The sequence below is a fragment of the Rissa tridactyla genome, chromosome 1 (assembly GCF_028500815.1).
Source record: "Rissa tridactyla isolate bRisTri1 chromosome 1, bRisTri1.patW.cur.20221130, whole genome shotgun sequence".
NCBI lineage: Eukaryota > Metazoa > Chordata > Aves > Charadriiformes > Laridae > Rissa > Rissa tridactyla.
Genome location: NC_071466.1, coordinates 177,874,718 through 177,893,451, shown reverse-complemented (window position 1 = coordinate 177,893,451; position 18,734 = coordinate 177,874,718). Strand labels below are relative to the sequence as shown.

The 18,734-nt window shown below is 39.5% G+C and overlaps 1 protein-coding gene across 8 annotated transcripts in view; it reads right to left on the bottom strand.

The window, feature by feature from the left end:
- Positions 1 to 12,594: 12,594 nt before the first annotated feature.
- The window catches only part of CAPS2 (calcyphosine 2), a 32,073-nt gene continuing 25,933 nt past the window's right edge, over positions 12,595 to 18,734 (bottom strand). For all 8 annotated transcript variants that reach the window (XM_054221524.1, XM_054221572.1, XM_054221551.1 and 5 more), the window contains 4 exons: positions 17,674 to 17,828; positions 17,021 to 17,140; positions 15,855 to 15,951; positions 12,595 to 14,565 (listed from right to left, as the gene is read on the bottom strand). In XM_054221524.1, the coding sequence (XP_054077499.1) occupies positions 14,390 to 14,565; positions 15,855 to 15,951; positions 17,021 to 17,140; positions 17,674 to 17,828 (548 nt within the window). In that variant the 3' untranslated portion in view covers positions 12,595 to 14,389. The remainder of the gene's footprint in view (positions 14,566 to 15,854; positions 15,952 to 17,020; positions 17,141 to 17,673; positions 17,829 to 18,734) is intronic.

Here is an 18,734-nt window from a genome sequence, read left to right as displayed (position 1 = left end):
CCACTGAAGACATCTTTCCGCATGTCTTTTCTCCTCCTCTCCCAAATTCTTTCCACGTTTCCCCGTTCTCCAAAGCTCTCCTTAGTGCTGGGATGTGCAAGTTCAGCAACCTGCTTAGCATTGCCTCTGTGGCAAACCATATTCCTTCAAATGCAATCATATTCACTAAGAGTATTGGGTGCAAACAGCAGGGTTTGGGCAACAGGACCTGTGGGGAGGCATCCGTGAGCTGCCTCATGCCAGTCCCATCCATTTCCAGCCAGCTCCGACCTGCCATGAGCAGCCTCTTGCCCTCCAAAGCCTCAGCCAGCCGGGAGCCCTGATGCATGCCTCCAGCGTGGTTAAGGAAGGGGCAGTGGCTGCAAGGGACAGGAGATATGGGAAGAGAAACAGAGGAACGAGAAGACATGTTAAAAGCCGTGTTTAGAAAAGTGGAGGAGACACGGCTGGAGACGCATTCTTGGGAGGAGGGGCTCCATGCCAGAGGAGGTACCTCTGAAGGACTGTGGTTGTGGGCAACCCATGCTGGAGCAGGGACATTCCTGAAGAACCATGGCCATGGGTGACCCACAGTGGGGCAGGGACATCCCAGAGGGAATGCAGCCTGTGGAGGAACAATGCTGGAGCAGTAACACAGAGCAGCTCAAAGGACGAGAGGAGAGCCCACTCAGAAGTGAAGAGCAGCAGAGAAGCCCTCATGAACTGACCCCAACTTCCTCCATTGCCTCAGGAGAGAAGCTTGGAGGGTCTGAGTGTAAAGGGTGGTGGAAACAAGGGAAGCCAAGGCTAGGGAGTGGGAGGAAAGGTGTTCCGGTAAGTGTTTTTTTTAAATTGTCTGTGCTTTCTTTTTCTTAAGATACCAATCCATGCTTAGAAATTTGTGTTGACAATAAATCAAGGGAAAATTCCCCAACTCAAGAATGCTTTGCCCATGACGCTACATGTATAATGTGAGCAGAGCTGCTCAAATCAATCAGCTCCTCCAACCAGCCTCATAAAATCCCAGAAGCACCCGCTCTGACAGGGGGCAATCCCTTAGAAACCGTCACCCTCCACTTTCAATTCCAGAGTGGGCACTGTTCCTTTAAAACAGGAGTGGACCCCACATGCCCTTTGCCCAAACATCATCCATCCCACAGTCTTCTAGCCAACTGCCTTTTTCATTCATGACCCTGGAGTGCTCTTTGCCTCCCCTGATTACTAATGCCAGAGGTATTAGCAATGCAAGATGGTGGAAAGAAAGATTACTCACCTGCTTCAGCTGTAATTCAAGTAGCTTTGTCGGTGCTGATTCACATTTGTGGGATGCACGTTTTCTCAAGAGATACAGAATATTACATTCTGCTTATGAAAGGAGGCATTGCCTCGGGTTCCGTCCATACTTACTTTTTTTCTTTTTTAGTGCCCAATGCTGAAATAGTGGGAATGAATTTTTTATCTACCCTGAAAATTTGTTTCAATTCCAGTTAAAGGTCAGTGATGTGTCTTTCGCATCCATAACTTGCCAGCACACGATGCCGCTTCTGAGGGACTGTCGCCTGCCGCAAGAGAGTGCCTTTGTAAAGAAGACTAATTAAACAGTGAGAACAGTACCGAGCTCCTCAACAGGTGTTTACTCTTTAGTTCAAGTAGAATGTAAATACATGGACTGAGCTTCTTCCAGGTGCTCCATATATTTACAGAGACTGAAAAAAAAGAAAAAAAAAGTCTTGGAACGGCAGAATGACCTAGTCAAACATACAGAGTCCTACAGAGTCCCTATGGACAGGGAAATGAATGCATTACCTCCAAACTAGTTTCAGCTCTTGGGTACAAGCATCTATCATTCAAAAGGGGTAAATCTTTCCATTTGTACTCAGAAAGCACAGAGAGATGGAAAAATGGGGACATGCCCAAGCCACGTATCTTCTCTTACAGCACGGCTATCTGAGCCAGCAGAGATGAGCTAGGCTCCGCTGACCTTGCTTCTGCTTCCTGGCACAGGAGCGCAAGCCTTGTGAAAATTTTGAGAAATGCTATTCCCAACATTTCTGCCGTTTTCTTATCCATCTCATTCATTTTGCCTGAAGTTTTTGGGCAACACATCAATAATAAAACTTTCTGCCAGCGTAATGAGGGCCTCATCTTGTTGCAAGTCTTAAGCGCTCCCATAACGTAAATAATCAACAATCACCCACAAGGTACAGGACAAAGAGTTTTCTTCAGCTACAAAATTACATGCCCTGAAAGAACTCAATCGGTCTAAACAGAAGGCCCACCTTATCTATTTTAGCAGTCTCTTCAGAAAAGAAAAGAAAAAAAAACCCACCACACCAAAACCCCCCAGATCTATAACATAGTTTGCTCTGAAAAATCGGTCATTTTCAATAAAGACTGTGTAAGAAAGAGATCATTTACAGGGGCACTGTACAAGTACCACTAAACAACCTTACAAAGAAACTTTAAGCAATCTTTAGTTTCTCAGTCTCTGAAGTGATTAAATTGAGCTGGACATAATTTGATGCCTAGGGGAAAAAAAAAAGAGAGACCTTTGCATTTTTGTTTTGGTAAATTATATTATTTATCATCCAGCACAAACTACCTACTACTTCAATTGATATTCAAATTGTTATTGAACAGCTAGTCTACATTTTCAAAATAAAAGGTCCATTTACTAAAGTTTTCTGGGAGTAGTTTTATGTTTCACTTAATGCTAGCTTTTACTGATCTTCTAAAAATCACTTCAAATCTGATGTATAACCCACATATGACGGTGATTTACCTGAGGAAGTCAGCAAACTCTCCCTCACATGCCATCAAAACCAATGAAAACACACTAAAATGACTACAAGCGTTTTCAGATGACTGGCATTGCTCCACCTAGTTTCTGCATTCCACCAAAGTTTACGTGGAAACCTACCTCATCTACCATTTTCCTCTCTTCTGTGACTAACAAACTCCATTATTTTCAGTAATTTTTAGTAAAAGACCATAATGTATCTACCCCAAAAAGGCAAGGGATCTGCTTTAATATGTTATCTTCTGAAGATGTTTGCACTGACGATCTTCAATGCATCCCTGAAATAACAGCTGTTTAATTGATCAATCTATCAGTGCATAGAAGAGGTTTTGTAACAATAATTCATTCTCTGACATTGATTCAAAGTTTAATAATTACATTTTGCCATGGTTTTGCCTTCCCGCTGTGAGTAGTTATAGGCTACCTGCCAGAAGGGAAACTCCTAGAGAGCAAAGCAGCAGAAGTCTCCCACAGAGTCCCACTGACTGGGGTGGGCAGCTTTTAAATCAGATGCCTCAGCTATGCAGGAAGCAAAGAGGTTTCTTCATAGCGTCTGCAGTCTCATACAGCAGACCCAATCTCAGTCTATGCAAGCTTGATTAATTTTGACTGCCTCCATTCAGCTGCAGTCAAGTTTTTCTCTCCCAATTTTTTTTTTTTTTTCGTGCTACTTTGCAGACAAGATTGCCCAAATCTGGACTGAGCTGTCTACTGCCATGGAAACAGAACGGTATTCTCAAGAGATAAACACTGCATCTCCTCTGCCTGTGCTCCGGTCTTGCTTGCAAAAAAGTTAGAGGCGCTGGCATGGATTCCTGCTACAACCTGTAAACCGGCCCATTACCCTACCTGGCAGGGGAGAGCCAGCTGGGAAATACCAGCTCCATCGTGGGTGGCACCGTCAGCATTTCCTCCTCAGAGGCGAGGTGCCAGCGAGCCTTGAAGAGCCGTGCAAGGTCATGCTTAGGTAGAGAAGCCTTGGCAGGAACAGCCCAGCTAACTCTCAGTTAGCAGCCCATCTCAGTAGAAGGGAAATAAAATAAGGTTGTAAAATTGCAAATTGATTTTTTGTGTCTCCACGTGTCTTTGAACAAGTCAGCTCACACACTTAAGCGCAGAGTAAAGCCACATTGGTCGTACTTAGGTGTCAAAGAACACGCCACGGCCACGCTAATCGTGTAAACATTTCAGCAGCGTTTGATACTCTTTAGAGCTTTTCCCAGTTTGTTTTGATCTGCAGTGCTCTGGTTGCTCTATGCCCTCCTTAGAGGGGAGAAAAAAAAAAAAGGGATGGTTTAGAGCGGCCGGTGGAAAGTGTGGGCGGAGGGACTGCGGTTGCTGCGGATGCTGCAGAGGGACACCTTTGCTGAGCACACCCCCCGGGTTGGGGAAAGCAGGTACAACACAGCGGCCAAGACATCAGCCCCCGGCCACCACGTACCCATCCTGTGCACGCGAGGTACAGACGGAGCCGTGGAGAGGTGTAGCTGCCCTGGAGGAACCAGGGCTATTGGGGCATCAGCAGTCTTGTCTAAGGCCTTGCGTGTCTCCTGCAGTAGGAACCCAGAATGGAGACAGTTGTTAGGTGCTGGACTGATCCCATCTGCCAAGCCACAGAAACTACAGCACGGAGGAAATTTAACACATGTCCCCTGGGAAGAGCGAAGACCCAACTAACTTTCTCTGGTCAGTTTAGCTATGGTAATTTCCCTAAGCTTTTACATATTCAACAAGAGAAAGACAGATGTCTTTAAAGGTCTGGAAGACCCTGGGGTTTTTTGCAGAATAAGCAGCCAGCCTAAGGAACAGAGGTGCCTAAAGCAGATACCTCAATTTAAGTAGCACAATCCTGCCAGCGACTAACCGAGACCTTGCCACAACCACCCGTGTCTCTGTTTCTTGAGACTGGGCTGCTTTAACACCTTCTTCACCCCCCTACACCTTAAAAGCAGGCAGGATAAAATGAGCTGAGAGTTTTATACCTCTCTTAGGAAGATAATTTCACTTCAAGACTAGGGCGTGTGTGCCGCAGGGCGAGTACAAGCTGACTGCCAGTCGCCGGTGGGAATCCAGGGTGTCGGGTTTGTAACCTTCACCCTTCTACTTAGCTTGCAATTCGGCAGAGAGCAGGACTGGCAGAGAGACAGAAGTCAGTCTGCCAGTGCCGCGGCGAGGAAAGCTGCTTCAGTATGCAAGACAGCTAGTGGCGAGGCATGCACGAGGATGTCCCTTACTGCCACTTTGTTCCACTCAGGTTCCCATCTGCTTTTTCCCAAGATGGAGGTTAACAACACCACCACCACCACACACACACAAAAACAACGACAACAACAAAATCTTTCCTATTCTATTTTTTAGTAAATGTTGACTGTCAAAATGGAAGCGGCACTCCCATATCATGTAGTAATTATTTTTTTAAAAAACCTTCTGTAGTCAAGAAGTATCACTTGGGAGATTCAAAGGACCTTTCTAAAAAAGAATGGATTTGAAAGATCTTCTATTTGGGAGCTGCCTAAACAAAGAAAATCCGTCTAGTATTTTAAAGCCCTACCTATCTAGAGCTCTACTTTAGCGTTCCCGCTATCCAACGCAGAGATGAAGATTTGCTCTGACTTTTCAATCATCTTTTCATTCTACAAATTGTTATCATTGATATTTGTTAAGCAAGAGGCAACCCGAGGTGTTTGTATTACATTAAGTATTAGCTGCTTGTATCATTAACATAATATTGTCTCCTATCCTCATCTCTTCTCATGTACCTTTTTCAACTTGTATTTTACATTTTCTGAGGCAAGGACTGTATCCCAAAGTAATCATTTGCACAGTGCCCAGCTCAGCCCACGGCTCAGTTTTTAGCAGCTTCAAAGCGAGAAAACACATTAATGAAACAGTAACTGACGTATGTGCCAGTTCAAAAAGTTTCAGCATCAAAAGGAGAAGCACGGTAGAAATCAAAATGCAAAAAGAGATGGTCTGAGGACAGAGCTGCCATCTTAAATGTACCTTTAAGCTTCTCCCATTGCTGTGACTGAAAGATTGCTACCCCTCCTCCAGAAAAGGAAACTCTAGTTTAAAATCAAGCCGTATCATAATTAATGTGAATATTAGGCTAATCTTGGGGAAAAAAAATGCCACTACTTATCAGGTTAATTTACATTTTTTAATAACTCCTTGGCTGAGGCTTTCAATATTAATTCTGAAAATTGCTTAGGAGGTTCCAAGTGTCAGCTCACACCCTACAGCCACCCAGCCCTTCCCTGGGGCAACACGCACTCAAGAATATAGATGGGCAAAAAGGCCTCTGGTCAATCGCATCTCCCAAAGGAAGAGTTTTGCTGCATCCTGTTTTGGCAACAGGAGATTCAGCTTCACAGTATAGAGTTGACATGATGCACTTCCAGCAGCACACAGACATGTCACCAGCCTCCACTTACATTTTGTTGTGTTACTAAAGTGATATCTACCATGGCAATTTTTGTTCGATGCTTCGGACCATTTTCTATGGGGATAGATATTAGCAACCGGCAATAAAAACCTCCGTCTAGACTGAGCATTGCTATGTTGTTATCATTCCGGTTTGCTTTAAGTGTGAGAACCATCTTTTTCCACCTTTAAACTGCCCATCGATATGAGTGATGAATGCACAGTCAACGTTTACTGCTGCCATCAAATATTCTCTAAAGCCCAAGAGCACAAGTCTAACAAGTTATCAAAAAGACTGTCTTTGAAGTAAAAGTGGGAAGGAACAGTTAGAAATCTGTGATTATTTGGAACTACTACAGCTACTATTCTTACTGCTTATTTTATTTTAGTGAGAGAAAATTGCAGTTAAGCCAGAAAGGTAATACTAACAAATTAGTACTCTTGATGTAATCCTGACTAGTGTTTAAAGCAACCTTGCGGTCTGCTCCTTCAGGGTGAGAGGCAGTTCATAATTTTATGTATTATTCATGGTCGTTAATTCACAGGGGAGGAGGGGGAAGGCACTGCAGTAAGTTAAAAAGGAGGCTGAAAAAAAATCTTACCTGGTACCAGTGCTCTTTCACTATGTTTACTGAACAAAACCTTTCAGTTCACCAGGTTAGAGACAGCCTAATTTCAGTAAAAGAAGAAAAAACAGAGGAGCAGGAAATAATAGAAGTCCTACATCTTGAACACTGCTGAAGAGAAGCAGGGTTTGGTTTGGGAATTATAGTAAAATAGATGCAGACTGAAGGTGGGCTACCTGCACTTCTACGCATCAGACGGTAGCAGGGATTAGTATGCATACCAAAATCTAATAAAGATATGTTTCAGCTGAAACAAAAGATTTTCCATATGACATCAAAAATACACACCGATGAAACCTATTCTAGTAAATACCTGCACACATTAATATAGTACATTACATTTATTAATTGCATAAGAGACCATTTACATACAGAGTCTGAAAAGAGCTGCTGTTAAACACCTTTCATTTTGGTTCAGCTTCCCTTTACCCTCCCGACTGCTCTTAAAAAAAAAATAATAAAAAATAATAATCATTGTTTGGTTCTTCTTTATTTTCCATTATACGATTCCATGTTGATGCAATGGATTTCACTGACATATATCCTACGAAGCAAAACTACAAGTGAGAAATAATACTTCTAGTCCCAGGTAAAGCTGATGAGAGCACGTTAGCTATCTGAAAAGAAGCATAAGCACAAGCTCCCAGGCAACTGAGACACTCGAGGCCGGGTTTTCCGTCAGGAACATCTCCCCGTATCCCACAGCATGGCAGAACTTCACCGCTCCACAAGCAAAACGATGCAAGAAAAAGCAGCTCTCAATAAGAAAATTTGTGGGTTAAATCTCATCATAATCTCAACAATACTTAACAACATCAGGTTCTTGCCAAACAGGGTGAAAAAAAAAAAAAAAAAAAAAAAAAAGGAAGAGAGAAACACACTGACAAATGCAATCTGTAAGACAAGTACCTCGCTGGCAAAACCTTAACCAGAGCATTGTGGCTAGTATATGGCATCACATTCAGCACAATAAAGGCGCCAAGTAGCACTTAAGGGAGAATAATGAGAATGGACTAAACATGTCCAGTTAATGTAATTTTCCTACACAGTCATATTTAGCAGACTTCAGATCAAAGGGGGTGCAGTAACAGTTTTCAAAGCCGTCGCATAAGGAAAGGATGGGATAGTGGAAACGGTGATCAGCTTAAACTGTAGCAAGAAAGAGTCAGGTTAATCAGTAGGAAACTTCTTCTGACATGAAGTGCAGTGAAGCAATAGAGCAGATTACCTGGGAATATGGTGGGGCGTCCATCACAGATGAGAAGCCACATGCGCTATTTTTTCCAGATAATAGAGGATAATGGAGTAGGCAACCTCATGAAATCTCTGTCAGACTGATTTCTTCTGGCTGGGTGTAAAGGAAGAGCATTTACACTGACCTGTACTACTGGGCAGGCTTTTCTCCACGGCTGGCGTTCCAGAGGGAAGAGGCAAAAGTTATGAATCAACAAAAAATATTCATGAGTAGTGATGTCATCACAGCTACTGCTTGCTTTTAGCTGCCCTGTCTCCTATCCCCTCCCCCAGGGATTTTTGTTGCTGGATGTTACTTCACATTTTGATTTATTTCAGAGAAGTCTTTAGCGTTAAGGCTGTTACTGAAGAAGCTAATTTCCAAGAAGGATGCTCCCAGAAGAAGAGGGTTTGGAAGTACAGGAACATAAAATTGGAAAGAGAACTTAGAAATCACATAGTCTGAAAGAAGGGGTAAAGTGTCAGAAAAGAAACACAAAGAATATGAAAAGTCAATTATCTGGCACTGACAACCAATTCCCTTCTGTCTTGGTTTTAATAAATAAACAAACTAAATAACTAACTAACTTTTCTGACTGCTTATTTCCCTATGGTTACTTGGATCTATGCAACAATAATATCTAGAACAGATATTTCTCAAAAGCATATTAAACCCATAAAAAGCAGAGTATTATAACTTGGTTTAAACTGTGTTGCTATATTGGGCACTTCCAAAACACTGTTTTTAAAGAAGAAGAAAAAAAAAAAAAGTTAAATTGTAGCATTGGTTTGACCTCTGTTGCTGTTCCCTTTGGTCATGAAACACTGGGAAAAGAGAATTCAAGAATGCCTAATAGATGCAAACAACTCCAGCGTTCACAACTGAAACCTGTAGTTAATCACTAGCATCTGCAAGGCAAATACTATTGTCAAAAGAAATTACTTCAGGGGAATAATTTTACCAGTGTGAGTGCAGGATTTAATTCATGCCAAATCACAGGATCCCAGAATTAGTCACAGGAGTGTGTTCAGTTGTGTTCACTCACAAGTAAGTGTTCAGTTACTTGACAGAGGTTGTAAGAAAAGGGAATATCGCTTTATGATCCATCCCCGAAGCTGCGATTTTAGCTTCCACTGATTTTAACCTGTGCTTCCCTCTAACAGCCTGGGGTTTCCCCACATGAAGCGTAAAGCAGGAGGTATCACCCCTGGCATGCTCCTCCCAAAGCGAGTTTTGTGAAAGCCTTAGCCAAAATTCTCAAAATTGCCACAGGATAAAAACAGGACACCAGAACACAAGGAGGTATCCTTGGAACAGAGCCCTTTTGAACCTGAATTAATCAGTTCCTGCTGAGTTTCATTCCCAACTCACAACCAAATGTGAGATGCGGCATGAAATACAAATACAGGGGAAAGATAGGGAAGAAGCTCCTCACATCCCTGCTGCAAAGGAGTTCTTTGCCATCCAATGCTTTTTCATCTCCCCCACTGTCCCTAAGTGCTACCATTTTATGTCTTCTGCCTGTCCTTTCTCCATATCTTCTCTCTAGTTCATCTCTGCCCAGCCTCCTCCCTCTCCATGACGCTTGGCTGCAGCTAGACGGTACTAAGGGCTGATGTTTTCAGAAGTCCCTGCCAAGCTAGAACACAGGGACTGTCCCTTTTCTGTGTTCTAGCTTGGCACGTCAGTAAGTAGCTAAACGCCTGCAAGAAGCCTCTTTCCCACAAGCCTCTCCCAACCAGGCTTATGAAAGGAGCCCATGGTTGGAGCCCAGCAGCGAGGCAGGCAGACGTCATCTCTGGGACCAAAGCAGTCACCTTCACTGCTCCCAGCCACGAGGTCAAGCCCTTCTCACCCGTGCTTGTGAGGGGCTGCCTGCTGACCTTGGCTGGCTGAGAGGAGAAACCCATCAGTTCTTTGTCAACTTGGAAGGAGTCCACCAAGAAGGTTCTTTGAGACTACTCAAAAGCGCAGTTCTAAAGCAGTGTCAAGTTTCTGCAGGGAGAATCCTCATTAATTAGATACCTAGACAGCACACCTAAATACCATTTTTCCTACCTTTTTCAGAGTCTCTCAGGTTCCTCTTTTCTCCTAAAACTGGGAGGGGAAATGACAGCAAAAGGTTAGAAGACACGAGCTAAAAAAATACACAAGCCAGCAAAAGATCCTAAAATATTAAACATCTTTCATGAGAATGCAGCCTGTACTAAAAAAAAAAAATAATAAAAAAAAATCAAACCACAAAGAAATAGCAATTATTTTTCTTATTTTGAAGTTGCTTCTCTGGGGATCCTGGACACACAAAATTCTGCCAGTAGCAACAAACACAGAAGTTGCCATGCACAAATCCAACTAATTCCATCCGAACTATAACACATGAGTGAGGAGAAAAAAAAAAAAAAGGCAGAAAACAGGTACCCAGATACTATAAATTCCAGGGAAACACAACAGATGCTTTAATAAAAATTAAGAAACCTATGATAAATACTTTTTATTTTTTCCTGAAGGATACTTTCTATCATCTTTAAGCCTCTAGTTCCCCACAATCCAAAAGGGGTGCAACAAAAGTATGGGTGCCACGAAACAAAATATTTCATGGGGTCATCATATAGATACTGTCTTAGCACATTTCTTCCCCAAGTACCTTCCAGTTCGGTTAATATTTTGAAACGTTCTCTGTGGAAAATATAGCCTGAATAGGTCAGGAAAGAAATACTGTTTGCCTCTTTCATCACTGGAGATGCCTCACGATTACAGCAGCGTCCTTCTGACTCCGCTTCCCAAAGATGAGATAGTTAACAACATGAAAAGCAAGTACAGAATTCTCTCAGTCTCTAAATTGCTAAGTACGAAGGAGAGGAAGGGTCAATTATTAGAGTAATATCCAGAAAAAAGCATATGATTGTCTCCCTTTTTCTGACACAGAAATTTACCTGCTTTGTTTTTCTATGGACTTAACAGACCAACACATAAGAAATCAGTCCTACACTTTCACTATCTAGAGACAGAATGCTCAAAAAAAGAAATGAACCAACAAACCAAATAACCAAACCCAAAAAAACCACACAAGACCAAAAAACCCCAAACAAACTCCCCCAAACCAAACAGCACCTCCGTACAAACACGCAGTGGTAGATACATTTTTAATCTTTTGGGGTTTTCTGGCCCCAAAGACCCACCAAATTTGATCAGCTGGCAGTGACTTAGGAAAGAGAAATGAGTTTGTCGGCATGAATCAGTAAGAACACCTCTCAGCAGCAAAGCTCTCTCAGGCGAGGATGCCGTGTTTCCATTATCTGACAAAGCGAAGCTACTGAAGGTTCACCCATGTGCCTGTGCTTTGCTTTTTAAAAATGCCTTTAAACATCCCAGCTAACGTTGGCAGCGCATACTCATTTGACGAAGTGGTCAGAGACATCAGGAAGGAGGAGTTACATCACTTTGTTAATCTCCACTTGTCTTCTGGGAGCGTGCGCATCTAATAGGACAGATATGTTTGTAGCATAACACACTCCTGATAGTGTCAATTACGGCAGGCTGCTAGGACTTTTTTGCAGAAGTGTAAATCAGGGTGGCATGAAGACAATTAGTTTTATTAAGCAGTGAGTTTCAGGAAAGAAGCCAGCCAGCTTCTCTGAGAACAACCCTTCTAAGAACACATCCTAATTCAGAAAACATGAGAAATTCTGAGAAAGGTAGCAAATGTAGGAAAAGTGTTGTTTGTTTTAAAGGGCACGAAACCCCAGTAGATACCTCCAGAAAGTTTCAAAGCTCCAAAGCATTGATCAAAGAAAAGGATTCAGGTTCATCAAAAGTTTACTACTAAATAAGAGCAAATCAGAATGCAGTTAATCAGGGCATTGAGAACACTGTTGATGAAAAGAAGCCGGACATGACAGACCCTGGTTTGAACAGTTTCTGTGTTTTTCTACGAAGTGTAAGCACAGTGGGCCAGCACTGGATAGAAGTTGCTTTGAATTCTTTGTAACCATCTAAAAGTTTAGACGACGAAAAACAGCAGGCAGATGGAAAACCACTTTTGTGAACTCCATGAAAAATTCACCATAGACATCATACCTGATGTTTTGAGGCAGCCATTGATGCATAACTGACCTTGTAGTTAATAGAAATCATATACCTGGCAGGTTTATAGAATTACCAAAGTACCTACTTGTATTTTCAGGAAATTTCTGACCTCTAGAATTTATCATAGATTACCCCATTAAGGATCTGTCTTCAGATTAAGACAAAAAAAATAATGCATGACTACCAAGGCTATGGAAATAATGTTCTAAGAACAGCACCTAATTTTAGTGATAAAAGCAAAGTAAATAACACTTAATTTGCCACAGATGTGACCTACAGAATTTACTGATAAGCAGACCCACTATGGATACAACCAAATGTCATCAGTTTTTCCATTCCATAGGATAATGTGGAACAATCTTCCTAAGAGCATCACAAAAAAATTACGCACTGCAAAAAGAAGTATGTCAATACCTCATTTCACAATCACTTTCACTTTTATTAAATTGAGCTACAATTTTACATGTTGGTACAACTCTCCTAAGTGAACAAGTGTAAACAGAGTAGGTGAAAAACTAATAAAAACGTTACTTGATATTTTTCAGTTATTCGAACAGACAGATTAACAAGCAGATCCCTGTAAAACCAGCTGAAGTTGCTCTTCTCAGAATCACCAATTCCAAGAACACTAATTAACAAAATTGTTCCAGCAAGATAAATTCCAGCAGGAATGGGGAGTAAGAAGATCATAATAAAGCCACATCAGAATTCTCGCTTAGAATAAACATTGAAGAATTTGCCTTTCTCTGTAAACAAATACATACAGACTTTTGCAGCCGCAAAAGAACGCACCCAAATCCCTCATTTGAGGATTTAGAGCAGAAACTGCAATTCTAGTTATGAGTGAGGACAGGGCACAAGCAATGAAAAGATAACAATGCCCAAGCTATTAGAACATGCGAGTGCTATATCCAGAATAAACCAGTCAGCCACACAGGGACCAAAGACCCTCATTTCAGCATTTGTTTCAGCACCACCCTTAAATTCCTATGAAACACAAATTCTATCTCAGAGGAAGGTTCTGTTAACCACAGACTATAAATTTAAAACCAGGCAGACAAGCACAAAGAAAACTAGTATATTTTAATTGCATAGGCTTAAGAAATGCAGTTCAACATAAGTTAACTTTGATGACAGGTATCTTGAAACCAGAGGTTCTCTCTCTCTCTCTCTCTCTCTATATATATATATATATAAAATTAATACATTTTTCATTTCTTAACAGAAAGAATTCTACAGAATTAACAAGATGTATTACATTGAAAGGCATATCTGGCTGAATATTTGAAGTAGCAAGGCATATTTTAATTCATGGTTTAATTTTTGTTGTGAGAGAGCAGGGTTGGTTTTGTTTTTTTTTTTTTACACTTTTCTGTTTTATACTTTTGGAGTAGATAGGAAATGCTACGTATCAGTTTGACAGAGGATATCACTACTAAGTTTTAGTTTAAAAAAATCACAGCAATAGAAAAATACAGAAGCCAGATGTTTAAATATAAACTATTTGTTTTGAAAATCACTTTGCAAAATATAGGAAAGGAAGAAGTGCATTTAAAAAAAAAAAAAATATGTGTGCTTATTAAAACCTTTGTGATTCAATGCTCAGCATCAGATGCCTGATGAAAAAGTAAGATCAGTTGAGATGGTCCACACAGTAGTTTCAAAGGCTAATTGGTGTGAACATCGCTGCACTTTCAGTACTGCAGACATCCTCAGAACTGGAAAAGGATGACCTGCTCTCTTTCAGGCTAAGCACCAGCACAAGAAACCAGAAATGAGACAAAGAATGTTATGAAAACATACGTACTATTGTTACAAGAAAAAAAACTCCAAAGAAAAGCTACCATTGATGTTTCCACAGTCAAATCTAAAGCTTTTCACAATGTATCATAAAACTAAGTTTTCTCTTGCATATACTCCTTTATGCATTTTAGTATTCTGATTCCCTCTTATTTTTACATAGGCTACTTTATTCTAACATCAAGTAAAGGACATATTTTGGTATGGGGTCCAATGAAAAGGAATGAACAGCATTTCTATTAAAAATGTGGCTAGCATAGCTCAACAGACACTCTTAAGAAATTTGCCATGTATTATTCTAAAAGCATCTAAAATTTTCAGTCCCTGAAAAATCACTTTAAGACACTAATTATGAAGTAATGCACATCAAGACTAAATCCTCCCTTATTTAGCTCACTCCTTGTTTAGAAAATGTCTCTTCCTTATTTTTGTCGTCTTCCACTAAATTCCCCAAGGGTTCCTTAAGATATTAACAAAATCCTCGTCATCCATGATTCCAATACTTAATCCTTCATAGTAATCTTCGAACTCAGAATAGGACACTTCATTGGGGTTGCTGCAGGACTCTCCTAAAGTTTCTAGAAATGACGACTTGATATCCTCTTCTGTAGCTTTGCCTGTGAAAGTGTATTTTTTCCAGTAAATACATGATTTCAAGAACAGTGAATATACAGAATTTAATATATTTCAGGCAAGAGACTTTCACATTTTAGCTTGCAAGTAGTTTTTTCTTGAACAAATTCAATATTCTGATTTCAGAATGAAGTCACTGTCTCACTTAATACCAGCTGCAGAAACCATCCTACTTTAATAGCACATGATAGCATTAAGTATCAACAGAAGTATGAAGCCATAGTCAATTTCAACGAACTTTGAGATCAGGACGATATTTTTTTTCTTCAAATGACTGCAATAAATGAATAATGCATTCATAAACTAAAATTTCGGTAATACAGAAGTTATCTTGTAATAAAGCATATGTTTAATGTAATACAAATTGAAAGCTCTTGGAAAAACTTTAGATGCAAGCTTGCTTTGAAAAGTGCTCTGCAATTGACATGTTTTAGTGACTTAATAAAGATTATACTCATTAAGATTTCATAGCATTGAGGAAAAAAAATGGAAAAAATATAGTATTGTAACATTGGAAAAAACTGCATATGTAACATCCCTATACCACCATGTGTCTTCATGTGTTACCAATAAAATCACTGGCAATACAAAAAATAGGTAACTCTTCTACAGGTAAAACAGAAAGGGTCAGGGCACTACAGAGACTTCACAATGACTAGTTTGGCACATCGAGATGTTATTTTAGAAACTGACATGCAAATATTTAATTCCTATTTTTAAAATGGTAGAGTCCAAACATTTTTGAGAATCCTGAAAAAATACTGAAGACAACATCCTCCGTAAAGGATGACAATCCTGTCCCAGAAATAAACAAACAATTTATTCAGAAGGAACTTCAAGCGTGGAGTACCTTCAGTGTCAGTTGGAAACCTTGCATAATTTGATGGAAAACAGCAATACGAAAATGAGAGTATCCTCCTAAATGACAATTACTAATATCATATGTGTCACCGATAACTTGCACACCAAAGCTGAGAACTACTTATGTTAATGTAGTCCAACACAGCAGGAGAAGGAACTACTCTGCATATATGCAGTATTTGCAGCTTGATAAGACGCAACTATTTGTTTATATGAACTCATTTACTATTTATAGTCCTGTTCCAGCTAGACACGTTATAGCTCATCAGAGGAAAAAAGTTCTCCTTAGCAGCTCAAGTCTAAGCCACTATGAAAACAGTTTGTATTTGCAACTAGTTTCTGGATTTGGTATATCTGCTAACAGATGACTTCGGTAGTTACAGATTTTAATTTTTTTGTTCATGTGAATTACCTGCCAATACTAGAGGATGTTTCTTTGCACAATAACATTTTCTGATAACTACCATAGGCACACTCCCAGTTTTGTTGAAATCTAGTTTCATATAAGCCTATAAAGGGAAAAAAAAATAAGCATATAAGCATATAAGAAAAAAGAAAAAAACCAACTAAGTGGAAAGATGTAAAGTTCAAACGTACTTAACTACCTAGCACATATTTTTAGATCTTGTGCAATGGATTATGTCAACTTTCCTATTTTATATAAGGCACCAGATATCAGAAAGTTATTCCAGATTATGGAATTTCATGATTATTTTATCTCAACAGCTTTTACATCAAATGTGGTCCCCTCACCAACTCAAAAAAAAATACTTGTCTTCTCTCCAAAATCTCTAGCTCATTCTTAGAATCAGAGGTTAAGCTGCTTCCCTTCTGCCTCCTCCAATTACTAAGATTCCTGCGTCATTCTGACAGGCCTCAGCACAGCCTCTTCAGCACTGCTTCCAGCAGCTTCATTTTCATTTCAGTTTACTCAAATACACATGCTCCATACATAAGGCTAAGAAAGATTAAAAATATGATTAAATGATTAAAAATACAAAAGTATGTGTCATTTTTCTTGATCTTGATATCCAGTCACTACTCTGTTGGCTAGTTTGTAATCAGTGTTTAATACTGCTAACAGCTACACATTACATTACAGACATATAAAAAATGGCATTTCAAATATAAGAAGTCTCATAATGACTCTAATTGTAGGTCTCAAACGAGGCAAGTACTTTTGCCTTCATTTCAGACACTGGGGAAAAAAAAAAGTTACACACAGATACAGTGAACTGCCAAAATAAGGAAACAGTCTTCTGGAAGAGATAGTTTCAGGGTACCAGGCGCTTTATCCACTGGACTGAACTGTAACAATAGCCCACATATGCATAAACTCAATGTAATAAAGGAATTCATTCTCGAGTTCAAAACTAACTAATTCAACCATGGAACAGCATGCAGTCTTCTAATTTATGATTAATACACTAATCTGAAAGTTCAAAAAGTCAATTACCAGATGCACAATTCAAGAAAAACAACAACAAAAAAACCCCAACAACCAGAGCATGACGAATAACCAACTTCAAAGTTAGACTGCAAAATATCTGCACCTAGAATATCTGCAACAAAACTTACTTTTCTTACAAATGATTTCCGATACTCATTCATTTCTCCAAATACGGCACGAGTAAATTCTCCATAGTCGACCTTATCACTCTTGCTATCATCAAGAATAAGCCATAAGGATTCAAAGTCCTGCAATTTAAAAATATTTTGCCAAAGGTCTTCACTACGTCCTAGAATGGAACAATTGCTATAATAGGAAATTACAGTATTCTCACAAAAAAAGATACCACCAAATCAACACTGACTCAAAGATTCATCAAAATAATGCAAGTCACTGATGACCATAATTCACATTATTTGCATTTTTGATAGCTGTGGGCTGTTTTTAAAACATAATATATAAAACCATGAAAAAAAAAAATATAAGTAAATAGAATCATACAAATCATTTTTAAAAGGCAAAAAAAGAAGTAAGAAAGATTGCAATCCCACTTGCTTCTTCACGATGTAAAAAGACTGCACATTTGTACTGCATTTTTTTTTATTATTTTTAAGAATTTCACATAGGACTGACTGAATGCAGAAATGCCGATATATCACAAGGGGAAAAAAAATCCTTTGAGATAAACAGTTATTAAACTACAAATTTCAGCAAAGAAAGGAAGTGATTCTATAAATTAAAGTAAGATAATACCCATGATTACAGTTTCAGCTAGACTTACCCCTTCAGGTATTTCCAAATGGAATACTTTCAGAGCTTCTTTAAAGTCTGCCTGAGAGAGAAAACCATTTCTGTTCTTGTCTATGTTTCGGAAATACTTTCCTAAGCCTGTTAGAACCCGAACTCCTCTTTTACTTAGTGTCTCTCCAAGCATACCTGAGGATTTAGAGAAATAAAGGACACAATGTTTACCTGAAATCGGCCACATGCTACAGAGCTGATATAAAAGTAAACCACAACTACCTAAGATACTGCTGGTTAAAATGACACACCCATGCATCCAGGCTCCTTTATCTTTGATGAGAGAATGTCAGTTCAAAATGAAACTATCAGTTACTTAACATTTGAGTAGAAATCATATAAAGCAGCAGCCAACATCTAATAAAACATTTAAAGAGATCACAGAAGGAAAGGAAGAACAGGATATGACCCTTTATGTGCCCAGATTATAAAACTGCTTACTTCTGCTAGAGCTGATTACATACCATGACTCAACATACAAAGAGATTTAAGAACACTACTTTGGCAATACAAACATTCCATTATGGGACATGCAGTTGCCCCTTTATTGTACAATGTGGAAATATATGTGGAAACAAGTAATTCTGCAAAATCGTTCCAAAAGAATATAGAGAGAACTATTTCTATTGTAAAAATGACAGCCTTATCAAAATCTCTAGGTAGCAGGTTTACTTTAAGGATGTCTGAGTTTCTCAGCATACTCTGTTAACAGAAGTCACCTGACATTATAATATTATATCTACAGATTACTTTTATCTACAATTATAAAGCCAAATAGGGTGGATGGTGAAAGAAAGTTTTTTCCAGTAGAGTTCAAATTCAGACACATGTTAAAAGATGTCTTGAAGGATATACACTCAACCATCCTCTAAGCCTAACTAGCAAACCTTAGATGTAGTCAAATAATCGAGAAATCAATTTGTGGCTATTATGCAAGGGAAAACAAGGAATAACTAGAAGATTAAAAAATATCCCTAATCTATTATTCCAAAAATTTTTCTAAACATAAATGTCCAAGCAGATTTCAGTGACCAAAGAGTG